Here is a 22,825-nt window from a genome sequence, read left to right as displayed (position 1 = left end):
ACTGTGGAACCCATGACCTTTCATTTCATATGATCCATGGGTTAAACACTCCATGGACTATCCATGAAAGCTTAGCCCACCCTAAATAAACTTGGCCCATCACACACATATATCTAAGAGTCCATATTTAATTAGTTCATTTTGATCACTTAATTAATTCTAAATTAATTCTTGATCAATACTAATTAAATAATACGATTCCATATTAATATATTAGAACTTATAATATTAATATAAATCATAAATATACTATTCTCAAAAGACTATCCATATAAATTGTGTTAGTGAAGTGCAACCCAAATGGACCATGCCGGGTCGGGTCAAGTACATAGCAAATATAGTTATGGACTTAGACATTAATCCAAATGTCTCCCACTTGGATAAGTCTAAAACTATTATTGAGTATGACTTCAAAACCTAACTGACAATCGTAGCTCTTAAAGCCGTTGTCGAACTCTGACCTTGTAAATGACTTGTCCATTAGATAAGGGATCATATATTCCTCCATTCTAGATATCTTATGGACTGAGACATGGATTATAATCATTCTCTCTGTCCATTTGTTGTTTCTCGATTTCCGATTCATGACGACTGACTGACTGAACAAATCAAATCAGTCCTGGCTTGGCCAAGCACTCACATGTGTCATCATTAAATCATCGAGGGGCCCACAAATATCGCTTTTATCCTGAAGGTAAAAGGAATGGATAAACTTCGACTCATATGACTTGTTCTACTACTTGTTGAATGATACACAAAGGCACGTTTTATAACATCGAGTTACCAATGCGTTTTCGTGCAATCAATGTATAACCAACTCATAGTAACAACTCATATCTCTAGGTTTGAAGAATATAAGATATTATCGTCTCATGATCACTCATGATAAAATCTATGAAGTGATTCAAATGAGCGCGGGTTGAATCCAATACTCAAAACTTATGAGCACTCATGAGTGTTGTAGCACAACTTTGTCCACCAACTAGGACCTCTACAAGCCAACCCATGACAGTCTTGATTCATATCTACTTCCGCCATATGACCGACCGTGGATGGTTTGAATAACTTAGTCATTCTGGAAGAATAACCTAGTTATTATGGAAGTCAAAACATGCAAAGTGAAACACAAGAATAAATGAATCAAATATCGTATCAAACCCTATGAATATAAATAGACCACTTTTATTTATCACCATACTAATTACTCATTATTCATTGTTTCGGTTTTATCAACTTTATACCTGAATTAAAAACACTAGTTGTCCCATGCTCCAAGCCTGCACACTATGTTTTTCTAAACAATAGATTTGCCATACACCAAGTATGCACTATATGTTTATCTATGATCCTTACTTTGTGAACTAGATCGATTGAACATAATTTCAATGATTCTCTTTTCACACTTCCAAATCCTTGTCATAAATGTAAGAATTCCTGAAATTTATCGAACTCTGTTTAGATTTTAAACTTATATGCACTGTTCCTCTTGTAATGATTATGCACAAAGCCACAAGGCTTGACAACAATCATTACAGAGTATTCCAATGGAGAGCAATTCCATTGAAACGACGTCTCAAATTCAACCTATGGAGACAACTCCATATTCCCACTTTGACTATCACTTTTGAACAAGAGTTGCCTCTTTTTGGAATATGTCAATATGGTCCTTCCGATATTAACAATATACTTCCAACTATCCTTAAGCAACCAATATTTGGTAAACATTAGATTGTCATCGACAATTGCTTAATCCTTTTAGTCAAATCCAATTCTAGACCTTTTCCCTTCTTAATGCCCCAGGCATTTGGAAGGTTTTAGAAAGGATGAATATTATAGCACATGTAATCGATCTTGTACCCAAAGTAAATGGGACATGATTCATGATGTTTCACATAAAGACATGGTTCTAGACCAGTCTTTTGCCATAATAATTTTTTGTTTGCCATATTCTCAAAATTTGACTATGAAAAGGGATGCCGTAATCATAATCGAATTTTGAGAACGCAATATATAGAATTTTCTTAAGTTGAACCAATCCAACATGAAATTCATATATATATATATATATATATATATATATATATATATATATATATATATATATATATATATATATATATATACACTAGCCGTTTACCCGCGTCAAGCGCCAGGTGCAAATAGTTTGTTGCGGCAATAATTTCCATTCGAAAACATGTTATATTTCAAGTAACGTAAATTATTTTTCAAGGAACACAAGTTACTGCTTTTGGTTTTAAATTTTAGGTATGTTGCTTGAATGGTTCAAAAGTGAAATTACATAGTTATGTTTGTTGAAATAAAGAAAACTTTGAGTTAAAAATAAAAGTAAATTGTTTGAGTTTAAAACAAAATAATGTTGTTTGAGATTATATTTTATTAATTGTATTTTTAAAGAGCACGTAATGAATCTACAAATATCATTTATCATTGAAATATATCAATTATATAAGTTGTCCTTTTGGATTAAAAATAAAATACATTGTTGTTTTTAAAATCAAAATTACATTATCGTTTTGAGAGAAAATTAAAAGTAAATTGTTTTGGTTTAAAAATAAAATAAGGTTTTATTTTGGTTAAAAATATGAATACATGTGATTTGGTTTAAAATATTGATGTGCACTTGTTTTGGCTGAAAATAAATCTACATCGTTGTTTTCATTTAAAATTAGTTGTTTTCATTTAAAATTAATAGATGTATATTGTTATTTTGGATTAAAAATAAAGGTACATTGACATTTATTATATAAATTGCTCGAGAATCTTTGGAAACAATCTCAAAGCAAAAGTAATCTTACATTAAAATTAAAAACATTTAAATTGAACCAAAAAATGTTAACCAAAGAACCAAACTTTTTATTAAATTACTATTAGAAATTAAGTGTTATTTTATCACATAGTTGTTGCACCTTATCTGAATCTAAATCAATTAATCCGTCTATAACACCCCTCTCAAAGCATCCCCTCTCAAATCATCTGCAGCTTTCTGAAAGTTTATAAATTTTATTTTTCTTAGCATATAAAATTAATAAAGCTCTCAAAAAACATAATAACAGTAAACCTTGAATGATAGTATTGTTAACTTACTTTGACCATTACACCCTCCATATCATAATAATAGCATATGTAAACAACCAACACAGATCTCAAAAAAATTGCAAAAAAAAAAAAAAGCTTCCACCAAGTCAATTGTGCATACCTGGTCATAGGAAAAATAACACAACTCTGATTTGTTTTCCTACCAATAAAGAATCAATTTTTAGCAATTTTACAATTCAATCCAAAACCAAATTAGAGTTGATAATACAAAAAACTAAAATTAACCTAATAACTAAAAACCACAAAAAACTTACAAAAATAGCCTTCGATGGCCTTAACCATGTTGCAGAATCCATGTCAAACCTATTAGAAAATGCCATATACGAAAATAAATTTCATAAATTCTACTAAATTGAAATATTTACACATGCAATTATCTTTAATCATAATATAACATAGATTATAAACTTTAATAAACAATGTTAATAGTGTATTAGCAATTTAGTCAATCTACATGATCAGACCGTTCTAAAGCATTAAAAGGAAAATAGAGTTGATTTTGATAAATCAAAAACTTGAAGTAAAATATACAAACAAATTTACACACAACCATATCTTTCTTTACAGATTTTGCTTATTAAACAGAGCCTTATATTTCATACCCATTACTTAAGACAAAACATAAAAATAAGTTAAAATAACTTGTTGTCGTCCCAAAATCCAAATGAATAAAGAAGTCATCACGTAATCCAAACAACTGAAGCAGTCTAGGGGAATAAGTTTGAAGAAAATGAACAATATTGAACATAACAAAATTACAATGCACACCAAAAATATTGAACATAACAAAATTACTCAAATAATTAAATCATACCAAAATTATGCAAAATCTTATCATTAATATTTAAAAATCATACCCAAATTAATCGTGTTATAAGCATATTTTCAGTTACATAAAATCATAATAAAAAATTAATAATTAACAACCAGAATTATGGAACTTGCCATAAAAACAATATATTTTTTTTCAAATATATATTTATACTAAAGTACTAATTAATAAATTCAAAAAAGACAGATTTTAACTTGCTATTATTTTATGTATTTCACATAACAAACGAAAAGGCAGCAAAGAAATTTCCAAAATTACCCTTGGAGATTTCATTTTTATAATCAAATGCCTAAAAAGAAAAGAAAATATCTAAAATGGAGCATACCTGGAGTAAGAAAACTGCAACCATTGGGATCCATTTAAAGTTCTAAACCTCTTAAACCTCTCTAAGCATATCTGTGCATAAAAAAATAAAAATAAAAATATTTCATTAATACTCAAACTCAATATTCACAATTTATTTGAAGAATATTGTTCTTTCAAGAAAATAAAAGTCATATGACAAAAAATCAAAAACATCACAAGCTTCTTATTTTTGACAGAAATATCATTATGCTCCCAAATTGTCACTTCAATCAATTGAAAGGCTCATAACAATTGTATTTTACAAACCATCTTAAGGAAATTGGTTAAAAATATATTGATGGTAGAATTGAGTGACCAACCTTGAAGAAACGTCATCAATTAGAGACATTTTCACCCTTCACCATCAAGAGTGGCAACACATTGAGCTTTCTAGACATAGACAGATATCTATAAAAAAATAAATTAGCAACACTTTACCTACACATTAGAGGCTACAACCTAAGGTGATGAAAAGATCTCTGATTCCAGGGTTGCTGAAATAAACAAAAATACAAATAAATGTTAGTTTTTATATAGATCTTGTTTCTAGATCTACTTAAATGAAATAAATACAAAAAAAGGCTAGTTTCTAGATATGCTTAAATGAGTTTCAGTTCCCAAGCCAAGATCTACTCCATAATCTAAGAACTACTAAAATAAATTAGAAACAACAAAATACAACAAAAATAGTTTGGAAAGGGCATAACAAAATGGGAAAGTAAACTATACCAGATTGAGAGATGGGAGTAGAAGAAATGTATCAATTGTGTCTGTTAACATTCCAAAAGGTTAGATAAGAGAATGATTGTTACAGAAGAAGATCTCGAAGGAAACTTACCCTACAACCGGTGGACATTTGAGACTACTCCTTGCAAACAATCTCAATGTCCAGGTGATCATATTTATCACTTTTCTCCTACATATAAAACATCAAGCGTTATGGGTTATCTCCAAATCATAAGGTCATAACCAAAAGATACAACAAGATTTCATAGAGAAAACAACATAATGTTATAAAGATTTGAAAGGAACAAAGTATTAGCAATGTAAGGCTTACATTCCATTAAGATAAGGTGAAGGATCAATTCCAGGTGGCCCTGTCAAAAGTACCTTTGATCCATTGTTTTCAAAATTATAACTCCATGTCCTTGAATGGCAACAACCATGTGAAAAGTAGAATGACAGCAACTTGTGTCTATACTTAGTGTGCATCACTTCAAAAGTAAAAAGAACAAAAGAAAAAGTTCAACATGTTAATCCAAAAAAATGTGTATTGTATTAAAGGGAACTTACAAAGCATGGTCATATGAACTGAGAATTAATTGGTGAGGCCAGGGGTAGCTTGGACATTCAAGACCATGTTTAGCCTCATCAACAAATGTTATAGTTGTAAAGCTTACAAGCCCTAAAACACCTGCTCATAGGAGTGCATTGCATAAATCAGTGAATGAAACCCTCTTACTTGCATTCATACAATAGAAAGATTACAGATTCTGAAAAAATACAAAGCCCATGGTATAAGACATACATTTGTTCCCTAAATTGGCTTATAGGTTTTACAAGCATCATAATTCTACTTCTAGCAAGTCTTTCAACTTGAGCCTCAACTCAAATCAGTGGTTTCACCTACCAACATTTTTTTAATCATATTAACAAAAAAGAAGGAAAATCAAGTGAAAATAAAAAAAAGGAAAATCAATATTTTTTAATTGTATTAACTAACACACAAACTTCCCTGATAATTACATCTATCAAAGTATACCTTAAGCACAAAGGCTTCAACATATATTTTGTGAATACCATAAGAAGTTATGAAATATGAGAAATGTTGAAAAACTTAATCCAATATATAAAAGTTCATGTATTTAGAGTACCTTTAAAGGCATTTGTTGACTTTTAACCCAGTGATGGCATATCGTGTTGGGGTTCATCGTTGAAGATATGGTGCAATGGAGGAAAATGGGTGCTGGTGGATTACAACAATCGATATGCATCCCAACACCACATCCAATCGAACCGCTTTCATTCCTACATATCAACATTTCTTCACCTCTGTCACGTGATCTACATACCTTACATGCCACATCACTGCTCTCAAGTGTTGTGGGACCTGTTGACTCTTCTTCTTCTTCAATGGTTAAACAACGGTTCTTGAGATTGTTAAATGACCGTTTTGCCTAAACATTGGTATCATATTGGACATGTGTTTCAAGGGAATATCCAGGTTTGCGTACATATTCCACAAGGTAATCAGCGGAGACACACGGTATCTCATGTTTTATGAACTCCTGAACCCATATATCGACATGTGGCATGCCATGGCTCACAATGGCATAGTCGATACCAGTGTCTAAAAAGTGGGTGTATGGTGGGGAAGTCGCCACTATGGTCCCATCTCCAGCCTTCACTGCCCGTTTAAGAGTGCCTTGTAACATAAGCAAAAAAAACCATCTTAAAAGAGTTTGGTTGTAATGTTACATATAAACAAGATTTTAAAAAATAAAAATACCAAAGAGGGTGCAATGCATTCCCCATATATAACAATACGTATTCCATAAAAGGCAGCATGCCCGATTTTCTCTTTCAAAAGGCGCCACTTCCTTGGAGCTTGCAGGTTAATCTAACCATCTTGACTTAGGCCGTCCTTTTTCTATTCGTAAGGTTCTTCTGTTAGGAATCTTCCTGCCTCATTGCTTGCGGATAAGTAATCAGTCTTGAGAATCCAACTGTCAAGTGTGTGTGATGCCTGGTAGTGATGGTGGAGGAAACTTAGGGTTAGTGGTACCTGTGAACGGTGTGTGACGTTGGCGGTGGGATAGGTTTAGGGTTTCTCATCCCGATAGAACGTAGAAGTGGGGTGGCATAGGGGGATGGCGGATGCCGGTGGTAGTATAGGTAAACTTCTAGGCCGTCAATTATACAGTTAAAATGGAAGAACAGTCGGGTTAGTATGTAAGGGTTAATGGGGGACCCTCTTCTATGTTGTAGCGACGTAAGGTGGGTGATGGTAGCGAAGGCCTGTCGGAGGGTGGAAGTAGCGACTGTCTCAAGAGAGTGGAGGTAGCGACGACTTCAAGAGGTAGGTGGAATGGCGGTTACGTTTACGGATACATAAGAAAAATGGGAGAAACGGCGTGTGAAGATATGTGTATTGGATTTTAGGGTTTTTAACAAAAGGAAAAGCGTATATGATGTCAAGTTAGTGATATGCATAACATGTTTGTAAATGATGTATTAAGTTTTGTACCTCTTAATTTTCAAGAAGTGGGCAATATCCTTAATAATATAGTAAAGATATATATATATATATATATATATATATATATATATATATATATATATATATATATATATATATATTCTTGACTAAAGGTGATTAAAACCTCAATATAAGCTCTTTAGAATGATTATAAACTCAATCTAAGCTTTTCATAATTGAAATAAATTATAATTTCCTCTCCCTTAATTATAGCAAAACAACTTTTTCAACCCCTGCAACCTCACGAATTGAAACTTTTGTTTTTTATAATTAACATTGATAACTTGCAATACTTATCATAATTATCATGCTCCCACTAACATGATGATTATTAACATAACACTTATGCTCCCACTAGCTTTGACATGTACCCAAAAGTCAATTGGACTTCTAGAAATCAATACTTTATTGACTTTCTTACTAAAGTTCAGATTTCTGATACTAGATTTCCTTGATAAGACTTTATCAAAATCATACACCTCTCTTAGATAGCTCACAGGTGTGTCTAAACAATTACGAAGAGGGATGCCATAATCATAATGTTTAGACCTTTTGTCATTCCCACAATTGCTATCTACTCAAAATCTACTTAGTGAAAGAGTTTCCCTACCATCATTTTCATGAATCGAAGAGAAACCTTATGACACTTATATTTTGTGGTGTAAGTGTTCCTATCCATGTGAATTTGTCAAAACCACAATCACAAGACTAGGTTAGTGACAAATCCTAACTCATATGGATTGAACTTATGCAATCTTAACTTCTTGCCACCTGGCAGCTCAAGGACCTGCCGTTGCTTGCAAGTAGCTATGAAAAGAATTGAGAACATGTAGAACTCAAATGTATAGCCAACTTAACTGGAATGGGCACAGAAATGTCAACACAATAGGTTATAAACCTCTAGTTGTGTTCTAGTGATGAAATACGAGTTTTTATTCTTGATTACTTCTTGAAACCCTTTTAGGATCTTTTAGACTCGCACTGTCTCCTTGACCTATAAGACTTTCTTGCCAAATATTCAAGAGATAGTGTGAATTCTAATCAAGACAAACACTTAACACAATTGGCCTTAGTTGGTCTTTGTTTTATCCAAAACATCACAACTTACCAATTTCAAATGTAAAAGAGTAGAAAACTTTTACTCTTACATTTGACAAGTGTTTTAAACCTTCTTTAAGACCTGTCACTCAAGTTACAATCTTAGAGTATAACTCTAAGAATTGTTTTTGGAACGAAGTATGAATCATCTTCTTGATTTAACCACCTCAACAATTCATAACTCCTCTTCTTAACTATCAGAATGCACTTAGAGGATGAATTGTGATAAGGTCTCAAAATCATTAAGATGATTTTAAAACATGATACTAAAGTACTCTCCCATCTTTTCAGATTTGAGAAACTTTTATCCTTCTGCCAAATTTGATTCTTCTTATTCGTTCTGCCATACACTGAAATTTTTTCAATGCTTCAAAATTATACTTAAGCCCGTAAGTATAACCATATATACTAAACTTTAGTAAATCATGACGAATAGTCTTATCGTTCTTTTGTGGTGGACTTGACCAATGCACAGTAATGTGTACTCGATCCCTTAGTCCTTCACTTGACTCACATATACATTTGAACAAGGAGCGAGTCTTAATTTTCCAAATCTGAAAGTTCTCATTCATCATACAACTTGCATGATTCCAAGTTTCTATCCAATTGAAACTTGGGTGATGAGAATCTTTCCTTGTTTGGTAAATTTAGACACTATCACAAATGAAAGAGTCAAATCCACTTTCCAATATTGCTATCAATGGAATCATATAAACAACAATTTTTAACAAATGTCATTGTAAGGATACTTAAAATAAATAAAATCAAAAATTTCCTTTTATTTTAAAACTTTGTGGAAATACTTATCCTTACAATCCATATGAAAACCTTGTTGTTATCTATTCCTAAGCAATGTGTCATAACTCCTAAGTAACAACTTCAAAATTCTGATGCGATCGAAATCCATCTTCGCAATCAGAAGCAGCATAAACTTCCTTTAAGCTTTCTCTCTTTTCTTTGATTCTTATAACATCACCATGTGACTCAGTCACATTATGTAATAAGAATCTCCAAATGGGAACTTAATAGAGTTAGAAAATGGACTTTACCTGAAGTAGAGTCAAACTTATTGACTTTAACATCCTTAGGTAAATTTGGCAGCTTAGCAACCAATGCCCTTTCCTTTTGTCACTTTAACATACGAACCCTTTGGTAATGGTACATGGGACTATCACAGACTTAGTCTTTCTCTTTACCATTTGGTCAACCAAGTTAACTATGGCTGATCCCTTTCCATTCGGAAGAGAATGCTTTTCCTAGATTTCCAGTGTCACCATTGTTAATGTCCATAAAGTTTTGGGAAGTCGATCTTCTAATCAAATTTTCTTTACTAGCCTTCCAAATAATTGCTAATTCAACAGCACCAAGCAAATATATAAGATCATTAAGGGTCTTGTCATAGTCTGTTTCATAGGAGTCCTAAAGGAACTCACTATGTGACTTAGAAAGTGATTGAACCACCAAATTTCTCAAGACTTTGACACCCAACTCTCCCATTATTGTCAATATGTGACTTCATCTCCAAGATGTGGTCACACCTAGACCTTGCCTGCCAATAGGGCTTGAGTGACCTTGAACTTGTGGGATAGGGAGAATAATTGGAGGAGGTGGAGGAAGGTGGAGGAAGTGAAGTTCCAAGAGATTTGGGTAGATCATAGATGTCTGAACTAGACATCTTTTTGAGAGATATTCAAGATAGTTGATTTAAAGTCCTTAATATAACACCCAATATGAACTATTAAGGCTAGGACCCAACACAATATTTTATAACTTGGAAGAGGGATGTCGTAATCCAAGCTATAGAATATTTGAAGGTAGGTGAATGACGATTCACCAATTTCCACCATGAAAACGAAATAATTTAATAAGGTTTTACTTGGATTTGAAACTCCTAGATCTTTTGAGATTCATTGAACTGTTCAATGGCATGTTTCAATCTCGAGTGTGCCCTTCAGGTTTTGTGACTGGGATGCCGAGGATCACAAAACAAGGTGTGAAGTAACCATGCAAATTACTTGGTACCCTTAAGTGTTTACCCCTCAATCGATGTGTCGCTTAACCACACACGCTCCATCGATACTATGATAAACATTAAGTTACCCTTTGCCTACCTTGTTAAATACAAGTTAGTGTGCCGGTTAACCACACACGCTCCACTAACCGACTTAAACAAAGTGCAAAGTATAATTTCAAGGATTAGCACCTTATTCACATTTTCCTAAGTAACTAAGATTAGGTATTTATAAAAGGTTTAGTTACTTAGTATTTATCATTAATACTTTTAATGAAGGGAGAATTTATAGTCTTTGTCCTACCCGTTCGGCTAACGACCCTCCACCAGTCAAGGAAGCGGTGGGTGAGAGTGGACACCCATTAAACTGCCATTTTATAGGCATTAACCTTATACCCCCCCCCCCCCCCTTATAGACCGACTTTGTGAATGAGACCTACTAACGGTAAGACTGACTTGCTCTTATGAATACTTTAATTCCAAGTTTAGCCCTTAGAATTTTAAAAGTTAAAATTCAACCCTTATACTTTATAATATTATAATTTAATATTATATATATATATATATATATATATATATATATATATATATATATATTAACTTATAACATTATAAAGTATAAGGGTTGAATTTTAACTTTTAAAATTCTAAGGGCTAAACTTGGAATTAAAGTATTTATAAGAGAAAACTTTTCAAATTCCAAAACTTGAGGGCAAGTTTTGAAAATATTCAAAACTAATTAATTCCATAACTTATGTGTATCAAGTAGTTTTAATTAAAAAATTCTTCAAGTTCCATAACTTGAGGACAAGTTATGGAAGACTTTAAACTAATTAAGAATGTGACTCTTCATAATTCATAACTTATGGAAGCTTTATGAGTTTAACTAAGGTTACACATATTTTATTTAATGAAGAGACTCTTGAACCTCCACAACTTGAGGACAAGTTATGGAGTCATAAAACCATTTAATGAGAACAAGACTCTTCATTTTGTAACCTATGACAATTTTTATGAGTTTTAAGAAACTTAAATGTGACTTTTCATGTAACTTGAGGACAAGTTACACAAAAAAAATTTAGAATCAACTTTTAGATTAAAATGGATTGAAAACAACTATTCAATTAACTTTTTCTATTAATCTAAGCAACTCATATGAACAAAATAATTGGAATCAAACTTTTTCATGTAATTAGCATAACACTTCAACTAATACAAAACATGAATCTATTGACAATTATCTTTGAAATTGGATTAGCATGAACATTACCACATCAAAAACAAGTTTATAAGTCCAAAAACATCTTAGGGTAATGTTCCTAATCCAATTCCAGCCAAAACAATCGGATATATGCTGTCTGGGGGTCCAACTCGTCGAGTGCATGAACCAACTCGGCGAGTTGGATGCTTTTTGCCTTGGACTCGGCGAGTCCATCAGTGGACTCGGCAAGTCTGCTGTGCAGACAGCACCAAAATTCGATTTTTAAGCCAATTTTGCAAGTATAACAAGAAAACAAGCCTAGGCTCTGAAACCACTGTTGGATTTTGAGCATTCTAACACTCCTATGGTGTACATGCAACCCTATAAACCTTGGATCTATGTTTTTCTCTATTATACATGCAAATAAGAACTTTCCAAGGCTTTAATCCTAACTAGCATAATATGAGGCAACTATACTACAAAGACTAGTTAGATGACACACCTTTTGGTGTAGCTTGATGTCTTCAAGCTTTAAGAGCTTAGCCCCAATAGTGTGGAAGCCTCAAATGGAATTACAAATCACCAAAACACCTTGGAAGACTTTGAGAATATGAATACTTTGGTTCTCTCTAGTGAAATTGGCTAGCCCTCTTAGTGTACCCACTCTAGTGCCAATTTCACCAACCAAGGACATCTTTATATAGTGTGGAGACTAGGGTTAAACCCATGACCTTTCATTTCATATGATCCATGGGTTAAACACTCCATGGACTATCCATGAAAGCTTAGCCCACCCTAAATGAACTTGGCCCATCACACACATCTATCTAAGAGTCCATATTTAATTAGTTCATTTTGATCACTTAATTAATTCTGAATTAATTCTTGATCCATACTAATTAAATAATATGATTCCATATTAATATATTAGAACTTATAATATTAATGTAAATCATAAATATACTATTCTCAAAAGACTATCCATATAAATTGTGTTAGTGAAGTGCAACCCAAATGGACCATGCCAGGTCGGGTCAAGTACATAGCAAATATAGTTATGGACTTAGACATTAATCCAACAACATGTACCCATGGGGTAAAGTGATATGAGATTTCACTTATGAACAACTACGTACTGTCTTTGATAAGTGTAACATCCAGATCCTCGAGGTATGAGATTTTTAAGTAAAATATGTGTTTTGGGTGGGTTACGATGTGAGGGAAGCATCGTCACGTCGTGACATGGCCACATGAGACGAGAAGTATCATTTAAGTGTCACGACGTGACACTTGATTTGAAGCAAACACTAATTTCTGGACTTGAACCCTATTTAAAGGAAGTGAGGAGCTAGGCTTTCCTTTACCCTTAACCTTCATCACCTCCTATGTAACATCCTAAAATTTAAGACCAGGCTTTTAAATTAATAAAGTAAATAAATGAAAATGATTTATATAATTAAATCATTTAAATGATAATCATATTATTAGTTGATATGAAGCTTGCAAAGTTAAAGGTTGAGATGTTAACATTTCAAAGTTAAGGGACCTAAATTGTTAATTTAGAAAAGTATGTTTGACCAAGGGTTGACTCACCAAGGTTAAATGGATGAGGAATGTTAAAAATGGAATGCTCAAGGACTCATTATGTCAACCTTTTAAGCAAATGTGAAAATAAATGAAGAAATGGTAAATTTGGCAAAAGATGTAAAGTAGAAGGACCAAATATGACAAATCCGAAAATAAGAATGTTTCCTCTTCATTTCAGCCAAACAAGAAAGTTGGGAGGAGAAGAGAGGAGGTTGGATGGTGATTCAAGCTCAATAGAAACCCAAGGGGCCGATCTCAATCCTTTTTGGTTCATTTGGTGCAAGTTGTGAAGAAATCAAGTGGTTCAAGGTATAATTTCTTCTCATTTTCACTTAGAATTCGGATTTGTGAAGTAGGTTTGACCTCAATTTAGAATTTAGCTTCTTGTATGGGTTAAGGTTTTGGTTTCTAACCTCCATTGAGTTGTTTTGATGATCCTAATCTCAATACAATCACCTTATTGATGGATTTGAGGATTTTGGTGAAACCCTTATGAACCCTAGAAACCCAAATTGGGGATTTTGCAATTGATGATAAAATTTTATTGTATTCTATAACCTAGATGTTGTTTGATGACAATGAATCCAATTAGAATGCTCAAACACGTCGATGATGGTGGAATCATGTATAAGTTAGGGTTGAAATGGTTTTGGGGACAATATGATGAAACCAGTGGAGTCCTTTGTAGTTGAGAGATTTATGGGTAAAGGAAGTTCATAATTATGAATGGATACTCTTGGAATGATTTGAAATCAAAACATAAGGTGTTGCTTGATTCCTAGATTGATATATGGAATAATTGGTCATAAGGGTATTTTGGGAAATCTAGGGATATCATATGTTGATTGACATATAAGAAGTGAATGACATTCATGAACATGAATTAACACTCTAGAGATGATATTCAAACATAAACAGGAAGGATCTTTTGATCTATAAGCGGTTCTAGTGATTGTTTGGCTATAAGGGAAATTTGGGAAACATGGAATGGAATTGAGGATTCCATTGTTAGTTTATATACTTACAATGAGATTAATTTGGTTTGATGTACTTGAAAACTTTCATATGAGTGTTCAATGAGTTAGGAACAAACTATGTGAACGAATGTATAATGTGAAATTGGACTAGTTAAACTTTCAATTGAACTTAAGGATCATCATATCCTTAATGGTTTCAATGAGCACTTAATGGATTATGTGGGGTGTGTTTGGATGATAAAACACCTCCTAATCATGTGTGAGGACCTAAATAAATGGTACAAAGTGATTGGAAAAGGTTCTTCAATAACTATGCAAAGTATAGTGTTATTTTGAGAAAAACCGAGTTTTGTGTGTGTGCATACATGAAAACACGACCCGTGAAAATGCATGCTTTAATTTACACGGCCCGCGTAATTCCCTGATTTGGAGATTTTCTTGTTTTTTTCATAACTTTTGCATATGGACTCGGATTTACAAACGGTTTCACCTACGTTCATAGTTTTTCATGAGGAATAGTATGAAGCAATAAAATTTAGTATTTAGACCTTTGAGGGGTATTGTGGTCATTTTAATGACTTATGTCCATATATTGTGTAGGTAGTGTTTGAAGAGGATTGCTATAGGGAAAGGAACTAGAAGAGCACTAGCTAACCTATGTGTGATTGAGATGAGTACGTGTTGGAATTTTCCCCACTTTGGGGTACATGGCAAAATGATTTTTATGATAAAGAGATATTAGTTATTTGATATACTAAATGTTTTTGAAATGAAAGTATTAAATGCTTTTGAAAAGAATGTTTTGAAATAATATCTTGAAGGCAAGAATGTTCTTAAGAGTAAAGAATGTTTTGGAAAATTGAATGTTTTGAAAAAGTTTTTGAAATGTTTTGAAATATATATACTTTACTTTTGAAACGAGTTTATGATACTAATGTATGAAATGTGTAAAGCATGGAAAGTAATGACAAGAAATGTAAAGTAATGAAAAGGAATGGAAAGTAATGACAAGAAATGTAAAGTAATGAAAAGGAATGGAAAGTAATGACAAGAAATGTAAAGGAATGAAATGAAAACTGCCCGGGCCATGATACCTCGTAAGAGGCACTAGAGGAATCTATCAGGGTGGCGCCTTCCCTTTGCGAGATAGATGTCCTAATGAAAATGATGCCTTGGTAGATTGATTTGTTCTTTCCACCTTAGTCTCGACTTGGGAGTGGTTCCTTTATTGGATGCATACCCTAAGTATAAAAATGGCAACGACTTAATACCGGAATTAGCCTTTAATGATAAAAGAAAATGGAATATGGAAATATGGATTTAGAAATGAAATGAAATGATATTTATGACATGTATGAAATAAGTTTTCCTTGAAAATGCTTGGAAATGTTTTATGGTCTAAAATTTTGTTTTGCAAAGATGAAATGTTTTTGGTAAAAATTTGATAAATGTTTTGGGTCACAAACCCACATAGGTCACGAGACATTATTGTTTTACGTATCTCTTTTTAATGCAATGTATCTCAGGTTACTTTTAAGGAGAGAGGATGATAGATGGAAGTTAGAAGTCAAGTTATAGAGAATGGAGTGCAAGTTGATAAGTTCCTTATTATTTTGTATTGATGTAATTCCTATTTTTTTGCTATGGATTTATTGATGCTTAATGGTAACACCCAATGTTTTAATTTATAAAGGTTTTTTGTGGTACCGATTTTCGTTAAATGTGGGTTACGACCCGAATGTCTTTAAAACCATAGCATTTGAAAAAGTTTTGAAAAATTTAAGGTGTTACATCCTAATCCCCTTGATGAAACCCTAATGTAACACCCATTTCAGGTAATCATTTTGTTAAGTATTTAAATTAGTTTTAGGGATCAAACCTAGATGAGCCCTTATTGGTGACATGCCATCTAAAAAACGTGTATCACCTTTGATACTCATGACGTGAGCCCTTATTAGTCACGAAGTGAGATTTGGCTGTAGGGAAAACCCTAATTTTCGGGGGTTTTCTCGTATTTAAAGGAAATGAGGGCTAGAGTTAACCCACCCTCAGCCTCCACCACCTCCTAATACCCCCTGAAACCCTAGCTCCCCGTAGTTGATTTTGAGCTCATTTGTGGTGATTTCTAGCAAATATGTAACATCCCAAAAATACAGGCCAAAAATTTCATTTTTAATTACGTTATTATAAACCAACAGTATAATAAATCATCCATAATATCATGTCATGTCAAAACCAAAGTAAAAGTAATCAAAAGCACGAAATATACTCGATTATATTTTATAAATGAATTCATTTTATAATGACATTTTGAATCATGAAAATACATATACACAAACTTTCTATATTAAGTACCTAACCGAATTTATGATTTTAGGATTTAACAAAAAGTTATTCAATAAAAACATGATTTTTTATAGCAACTTACAAGATTACTGAAAAATGGAACTATTGAACAATAAATTTTCTGGATAACGTTTTATTTTTATTATTTGATATTTTATTTAACAAAATGAAATTATTGGCAAATAAGAAAATGAGTTTAATTAAAATGTCTTCATCCCACATTGATCGTAAGAGTAAACAAGAGAATGTATTCTCCTCTATAAATATGAAAGATTATGAAATATTTTAAAGGGACTAAGCCATGAGATCTTCCTTGCATCTAACTTTGTAGGATGTTGAGTGTATTCTTTGGTGAGATTGTCTTTATTGACACGTGACCAATTAAATTTTAGAATTTTGAAAAGATTTTGGATCGTATCTTTTAGATGTGGATCGAGTTTAATAAGGATACGAGTGTCTTCTGGTTGAGTTAGGCAAACTCGCTTCCATTGGAGGCCGAGTTTAAGTAACATGCCGAGTATTTGGTTGTGTTAGCCAAGTTTTACAACCCTGTATATAATACAATTTAAAGTTTTAACATTATAAAGGACGTTACTATTATCATATGTTCTACATATTATGGTAATATTTATGATACAAAACATTTTTTTTTTACTATTTAAGATAAAAAGTTGTCTCTATTATCATATGTTGTACATAATGATAAAATTTAAGATAGATAAAAAGATGTCTCTGTTATCGTATTTTCTACGTAATGATAATGTTTAATATAAACGTTTGAATTTAATATGAAATTATTATTTAATAGATAACAATAACGATTTATTTATTTTTAAAAATTATTTATTTTTCTATTTTAATCATATAACTTTGTATATGCAAAACAACTTCAAGTTCCAATCTTATCTCTTATAATATAGTTCAACACAATAACAATACTAAAAATCATTTTTTATATTTTTTATGAAATTATTATTTAATTGTTAATAACAATGATTTAGTTATTTTTAATATAAAATATTTTTTTTATATCCCATGCAACGTGCGGGCATTCGCCTAGTTTTCTCTATATTCATCTCTACTAAAACTATTCAAAAATTAAATATTTATTTTAAGGATATTCCAATTCTTTTTTCTTTTGGAGTAAATTTTAGGTCATTATTCTTCTGTTTAAAATTTCAAAAAATAACAACAATTTTGGATACATTTTGACTTTCCTAATATTTAAAATATATTATGTGTCCCCAGTACATAAAAATGGAAAAAATATTATTTGTATCTCTTTTACCCAAAAATCATTTTTGAAGACTCTCCAAAAACGACGCCTTTTACAATCGGCCTTTTTCTTAAAACTCGAAAAGACAACAAGTTTCTACTTTTTCTTAATATACAAATTTTTTGAACCATTTTAAGTTGTTTATTTACACTGAAAACAATTTTAGAAGGCAAATGACATATTCAAGAATCATTAGAAGTTTTTCAAACTTGTTCTTTGTCTTCAAAAATACTTTTAGTAGGGTCTTTGGATGGGTTTCCTTGATAGAATTGACATTATTCCATTAGTCATAAGAAAAATTGCGATTACACATTTTACATCAAATATGATGTTTTTACTCTTTGAAAATGATGGACACGCTTCAAAAATAATTTGCGAATCTATGAACTATTTAGAAAAATATATGTTCGAAAATACCGAGTTTGAAGATGATATCAAGCCTTTCTTATGTGCAATTGAATTCGGTGAAATTTAACTTGTATTATGTGAAATCATCTAAATCCCAACCTTTTGTGTAATTTTACAACACCCCATTATACGCGGGTCATTTGAGTTTAACTTAACTATAAAGAGAAGGTTGGATATTGTCCAAGAAAAGATGTTTAGGCAACAAACATGTTTCGGCTCTTGGCTCGATCTACACACCACTTCCGGGTGCCCCCTCTTATTAATAATGCCATCAATCATGAGATCCAGTCTTATCCACTATTTATCAACCCTAATTTCTTATTTATGTAAATCGGCATGAACTTCTAGTCATGCTTAATCAAATTTTGATGATCGGATTGAGATTGGGTCAACCCTTCGAGGATAATGCACGAATCTCTAAGTTTAGGAGACGGGTATTCAAAAAAATAAATGTGCAAGATATCATGACAATTATAGACCATCGGGACCTTTTTAAGCCAAACTGTTTCAGAAACTTTCTTGACAAGGATATGGAGTGTTTCTACCTACTATATTCATTAGAGTGTGGGTTTATGGGGTAAGACGTGCATGACCACGTGAAAGGAGGTTACAGTGATATTGCTAGATTACTTTGACACATGGAATATATATATATATATATATATATATATATATATATATATATATATATATATATATATATATATATATATATATATATATATATATATATATATATATATATATATATATATATATATATATATATATATATATATATATATATATATATATGGAAAAGTAAATATACCTAACAACTCCATATAAGCTTAGGTACCTAATTTTAATACTACGTTGTTTTTAGCCCCCAAAAAAAAAACCCAGGTTTCCTTTTCTTTTTCGTTTTACGCCTTGAGTTCACGTTTCTCGCTTCTGATCCCTTTTTCTTCCTCAAGACGCATCCAAGTCTCTACGAGCCTGGGAGATAAATCACCGGTAATCTTATTACTCTTTCCTGTATATCAGAATTTCAGGATTGCTTCATCCACAAACAATCGTAAACCTTGATAATAAAGAGAATTGATCAAGACCATCACAAAGTTTGATTGAAAACATAATTTACATAGTTTTAATTGGTATCGACATTTTCTGCACAATTAATTGCATTAATGACTTTTGTTGATATCCTCTTATGTTACGACATTACGTAATCTCCCAAAGTGAATATACCTAACAACTCCATATAAGCTTAGGTACCTAATTTTAATACTATGTCGTTTTTAGCCCAAAAAAACCCAGGTTTCCTTTTCTTTTTGTCTCTTTTTTCTTTTGTCCTTTTAATCCATCATTTTCTTATATGGTCAAATATGAATCCCAAGACAAAAAGCTAAGTAAAATTTTATATTGGATTTTTAAGGGGTATAAGCCAAGTTAAGAGCGTAATGCACCTCATTTGAGTTCGGCTTTAACCTAAAATGTTGGCTTAAGAGCGTAATGCACCTCATTTGAGTTCGGCTTTAACCCAAAATGGAAGCCTACATTTATTTTTAACCCAAAATAACATCTTACTTTTACTTTTAACACATAATGGCATCTTAATTTCATTCCAAAACAACAATGATCCAGATTTTTCATACATCGTTTGTCTCCAAAACAAGAAAAAAAAAATGCAATTCACAAAAACATAGTGTCAAGAAATGTCTAGATTTGTCATTTTCTCAAAGAAACTACACATCTCATCTTTCTTTCTCTTGCATCGATTCATCTTCCCCTGATACATGAAAAATAAATAAATCATTAATATAATTATCAAACTTGTAAAATCATTAAAAAAATAAATTTTTATCAAACATACTTTTCTTTTTAAACAACTGGTAGCGTAATGACCCAATCTTTGGCAGTAAGAACACATTCGTTTTTCGGGGCTTCTAAAGAAGACTTAATTCTACTTGCAACTCTTGGATGCCCTTTCATGTTAGTTGGACCAAGAGGATCCCGGACAGATAACTGATGCATCATATCTACTAGTGAAGTTCTCGCACAAGAATCTTGAGATTCATTTGCTATAGGTTTCTTTCGATTTGCTTGATCATCTAAAAGACTTATCAGCAAGTTATTGAGTTTTTGTATCTCCGAAGGGGAGTCTCTTGCTTGTTCAATTAGTTTAGCAAAATTTGAACGAACACACCATAATGTGTAGGAACTAACTTCATTTTCATTGTTTATTTCTTCGAGTCCGATTCTACTATTACCCACCTTGTACCTTGCATTAAGTGTCCACCGATGTAAAATATAGTGACTAGGTAGTGTTTCAACATGTCTCTTCTTCATCACATATAGACAATGCTTGCATAAAATCCCACATGTCTCATACTTAGAACACGAACATGTGACACTGACCTCATTAGAAAAACAAAACGTAACAATTCGCCAATATGTTTTTTCAACTTTTAGTTGCCCCACTCGATATTTGATTTCTTCTGTACCCTTGCTTATAGTCTCGTGAGTTAAATTGCTAGTAGCTTCTGTCCATTCTTTTTTGAACATATCAAAAATCTTTCTAGTATAACACTCACCTGCTTTTTCTTCAATTGGATGAAGAGAAGAAAGAATCGACCTTGAGTTCATAGTCTTGAAGTCTTCATCTTCTTCGGCGGCCCTTCGAGACTCAACTGCTTTGTCATATTGCATTACAAATTCATTCAACATAGTTTTTTAGTTAACAAATCCATCAAAAAATGAATTAATACTCTCACTTCGTCCGCTTGTGGTCATACCTGCCAAGAAAACATCCTTTAAGAAGGTTTTAGCCCAATGTATTCGTTGGTTATACATGTCACTTATCCAACAATTGTTTTCTAATCTATACTTATGACGCATAACCTCCCACCTAGTTTCAAATTCTTCAATGGTGTCACTATTTACCCATTTTGTATATGATTCTTTAAAATCACTATAACTTGAAACATACGGTTTAATGTGTTCATTTTCATGCTTCTTAATATGCCATGCACAAAAACGATGCTGAGTTTTTGGAAATACTTTTTTTTATTGCATTGCCAATAGCTTTGTCTTGATCAGTAATAATAGCCTTCAGATATTTGCCAAACATACATTTGAGGAAATGCTCAAATAACCATTCAGAAGTTTCTTCTTTTTCGTTTTCTAGCAATGCTCCACCAAAAAGTATAGATTGCCCATGATGATTAACACCAACAAAGGGAGCAAAAGGCATCTTGAATTTGTTTGTCATATAAGTGACATCAAACACAACAACATCGCTAAATTTAGTATATGCGTCTCTTGATCTTCTATCAGCCCAAAAAATATTTTTAGGACTCCCATCATCACACAAATCCACAGTAAAGTATTGGTCATTATCCACTAAGGCTTTATCTTGAAAATGTTTTATAAGTCCATAGAACTCCTTTCCTTTGTATTGTTTTCGTTGCTCAGATAAGACATCAGCACACTGCTTTGAAGTAACATCAGCTACGGTTGACGTTTTCATTGCATTAATAGCCTTTCTAACTTGACAAGGTTTCAATCCTGCTTGACCTAGTTCCACCATAAGAGATTTGCATTCCGTTAAACGATGGAACTTTGCATGAGATCTATGCTTCATCACCTTCGTTGGTGTCATGCTCAATTCATGATTGTGTGTGTCATTAAACGAGACTACAAACCATTTACCATCTTTATTTTTTGAAATTCGAAGTTCTGCTTTACATTCGATTCTAACTTCTCTACGACGTTTTTCCTCGATTCCACTTGAAGCATTATCGTCTAACCGTTTAAAACCTTCTTTGTCGCATACATATATCTTGCGATAAGGTTCCTTTGTCGTCTTATGTTTAAATGTGGCATCAATACGTATACCAAATCCATGTAAAAATGCATAATCATTATAAAATGTATATGCATCATCAGGTGTATCGAAAACCTTTCCCAATATACTTTCATCCTTACCTTTACCTTCATTACATTGTTCCATTGCATTTGCTTCATTTTCATGAATAACATGTGTTTCAATAGGTTGATCAACTTCTTCAATGTCAGCCATCATGTCCTGAATAATTAAAGTAAATACAAAGGAACAATAAATTTATATCAATTAAGCTTATCGACATACATAAAATTAGTGAACCTATGATAAAAGTTGAATAATTAACCTGAGCAAAACTGAAATATATGACATCAGTAAAACTAATACATAAAAGTTGATTAATAGGGAATTTATTAACACAATTAAGCCAAAAAAAATGCATAACACAGAACCTACAAGCAATAATAAATATTAAAATGCATAAAACAACAAAAATGTAGTTGAAAGTCAAGCGGAAAAAAAAAGCAACAAAAGTTGATATC

General features: G+C 32.1%; 2 protein-coding genes and 1 long non-coding RNA gene across 4 annotated transcripts; all 3 read right to left on the bottom strand.

Moving 5' to 3' along the window:
• Nucleotides 1-2,851: 2,851 nt before the first annotated feature.
• Nucleotides 2,852-5,362, bottom strand: LOC111910116 (uncharacterized). Of its 2 annotated transcripts, XR_008224108.1 has the most exons (6): nt 5,133-5,362; nt 5,024-5,064; nt 4,615-4,788; nt 4,275-4,345; nt 3,372-3,420; nt 2,852-3,256 (listed from the first exon to the last, which is right to left on the bottom strand). It is a non-coding gene; the product is annotated as an uncharacterized LOC111910116 (long non-coding RNA). The 2 variants fall into 2 exon arrangements; XR_008224107.1 differs by having other exon boundaries at nt 4,615-5,362.
• A 14,785-nt stretch (nt 5,363-20,147) lies between these two features.
• Nucleotides 20,148-21,166, bottom strand: LOC111910169 (protein FAR1-RELATED SEQUENCE 12-like). Its single transcript, XM_023905945.1, has 2 exons — nt 20,345-21,166; nt 20,148-20,228 (listed from the first exon to the last, which is right to left on the bottom strand). Exons 1-2 carry the CDS (start codon nt 21,164-21,166, stop codon nt 20,148-20,150), a joined length of 903 nt encoding a protein of 300 aa, XP_023761713.1.
• A 289-nt stretch (nt 21,167-21,455) lies between these two features.
• Nucleotides 21,456-22,520, bottom strand: LOC111910168 (protein FAR1-RELATED SEQUENCE 5-like). Its single transcript, XM_023905944.1, has one exon. It carries the CDS (start codon nt 22,518-22,520, stop codon nt 21,456-21,458), a length of 1,065 nt encoding a protein of 354 aa, XP_023761712.1.
• Nucleotides 22,521-22,825: the final 305 nt, after the last annotated feature.

The sequence above is a fragment of the Lactuca sativa genome, chromosome 5 (assembly GCF_002870075.4).
Source record: "Lactuca sativa cultivar Salinas chromosome 5, Lsat_Salinas_v11, whole genome shotgun sequence".
Taxonomy (NCBI): Eukaryota; Viridiplantae; Streptophyta; class Magnoliopsida; order Asterales; family Asteraceae; genus Lactuca; species Lactuca sativa.
This window is presented reverse-complemented; position numbering and strand designations above follow the sequence as displayed.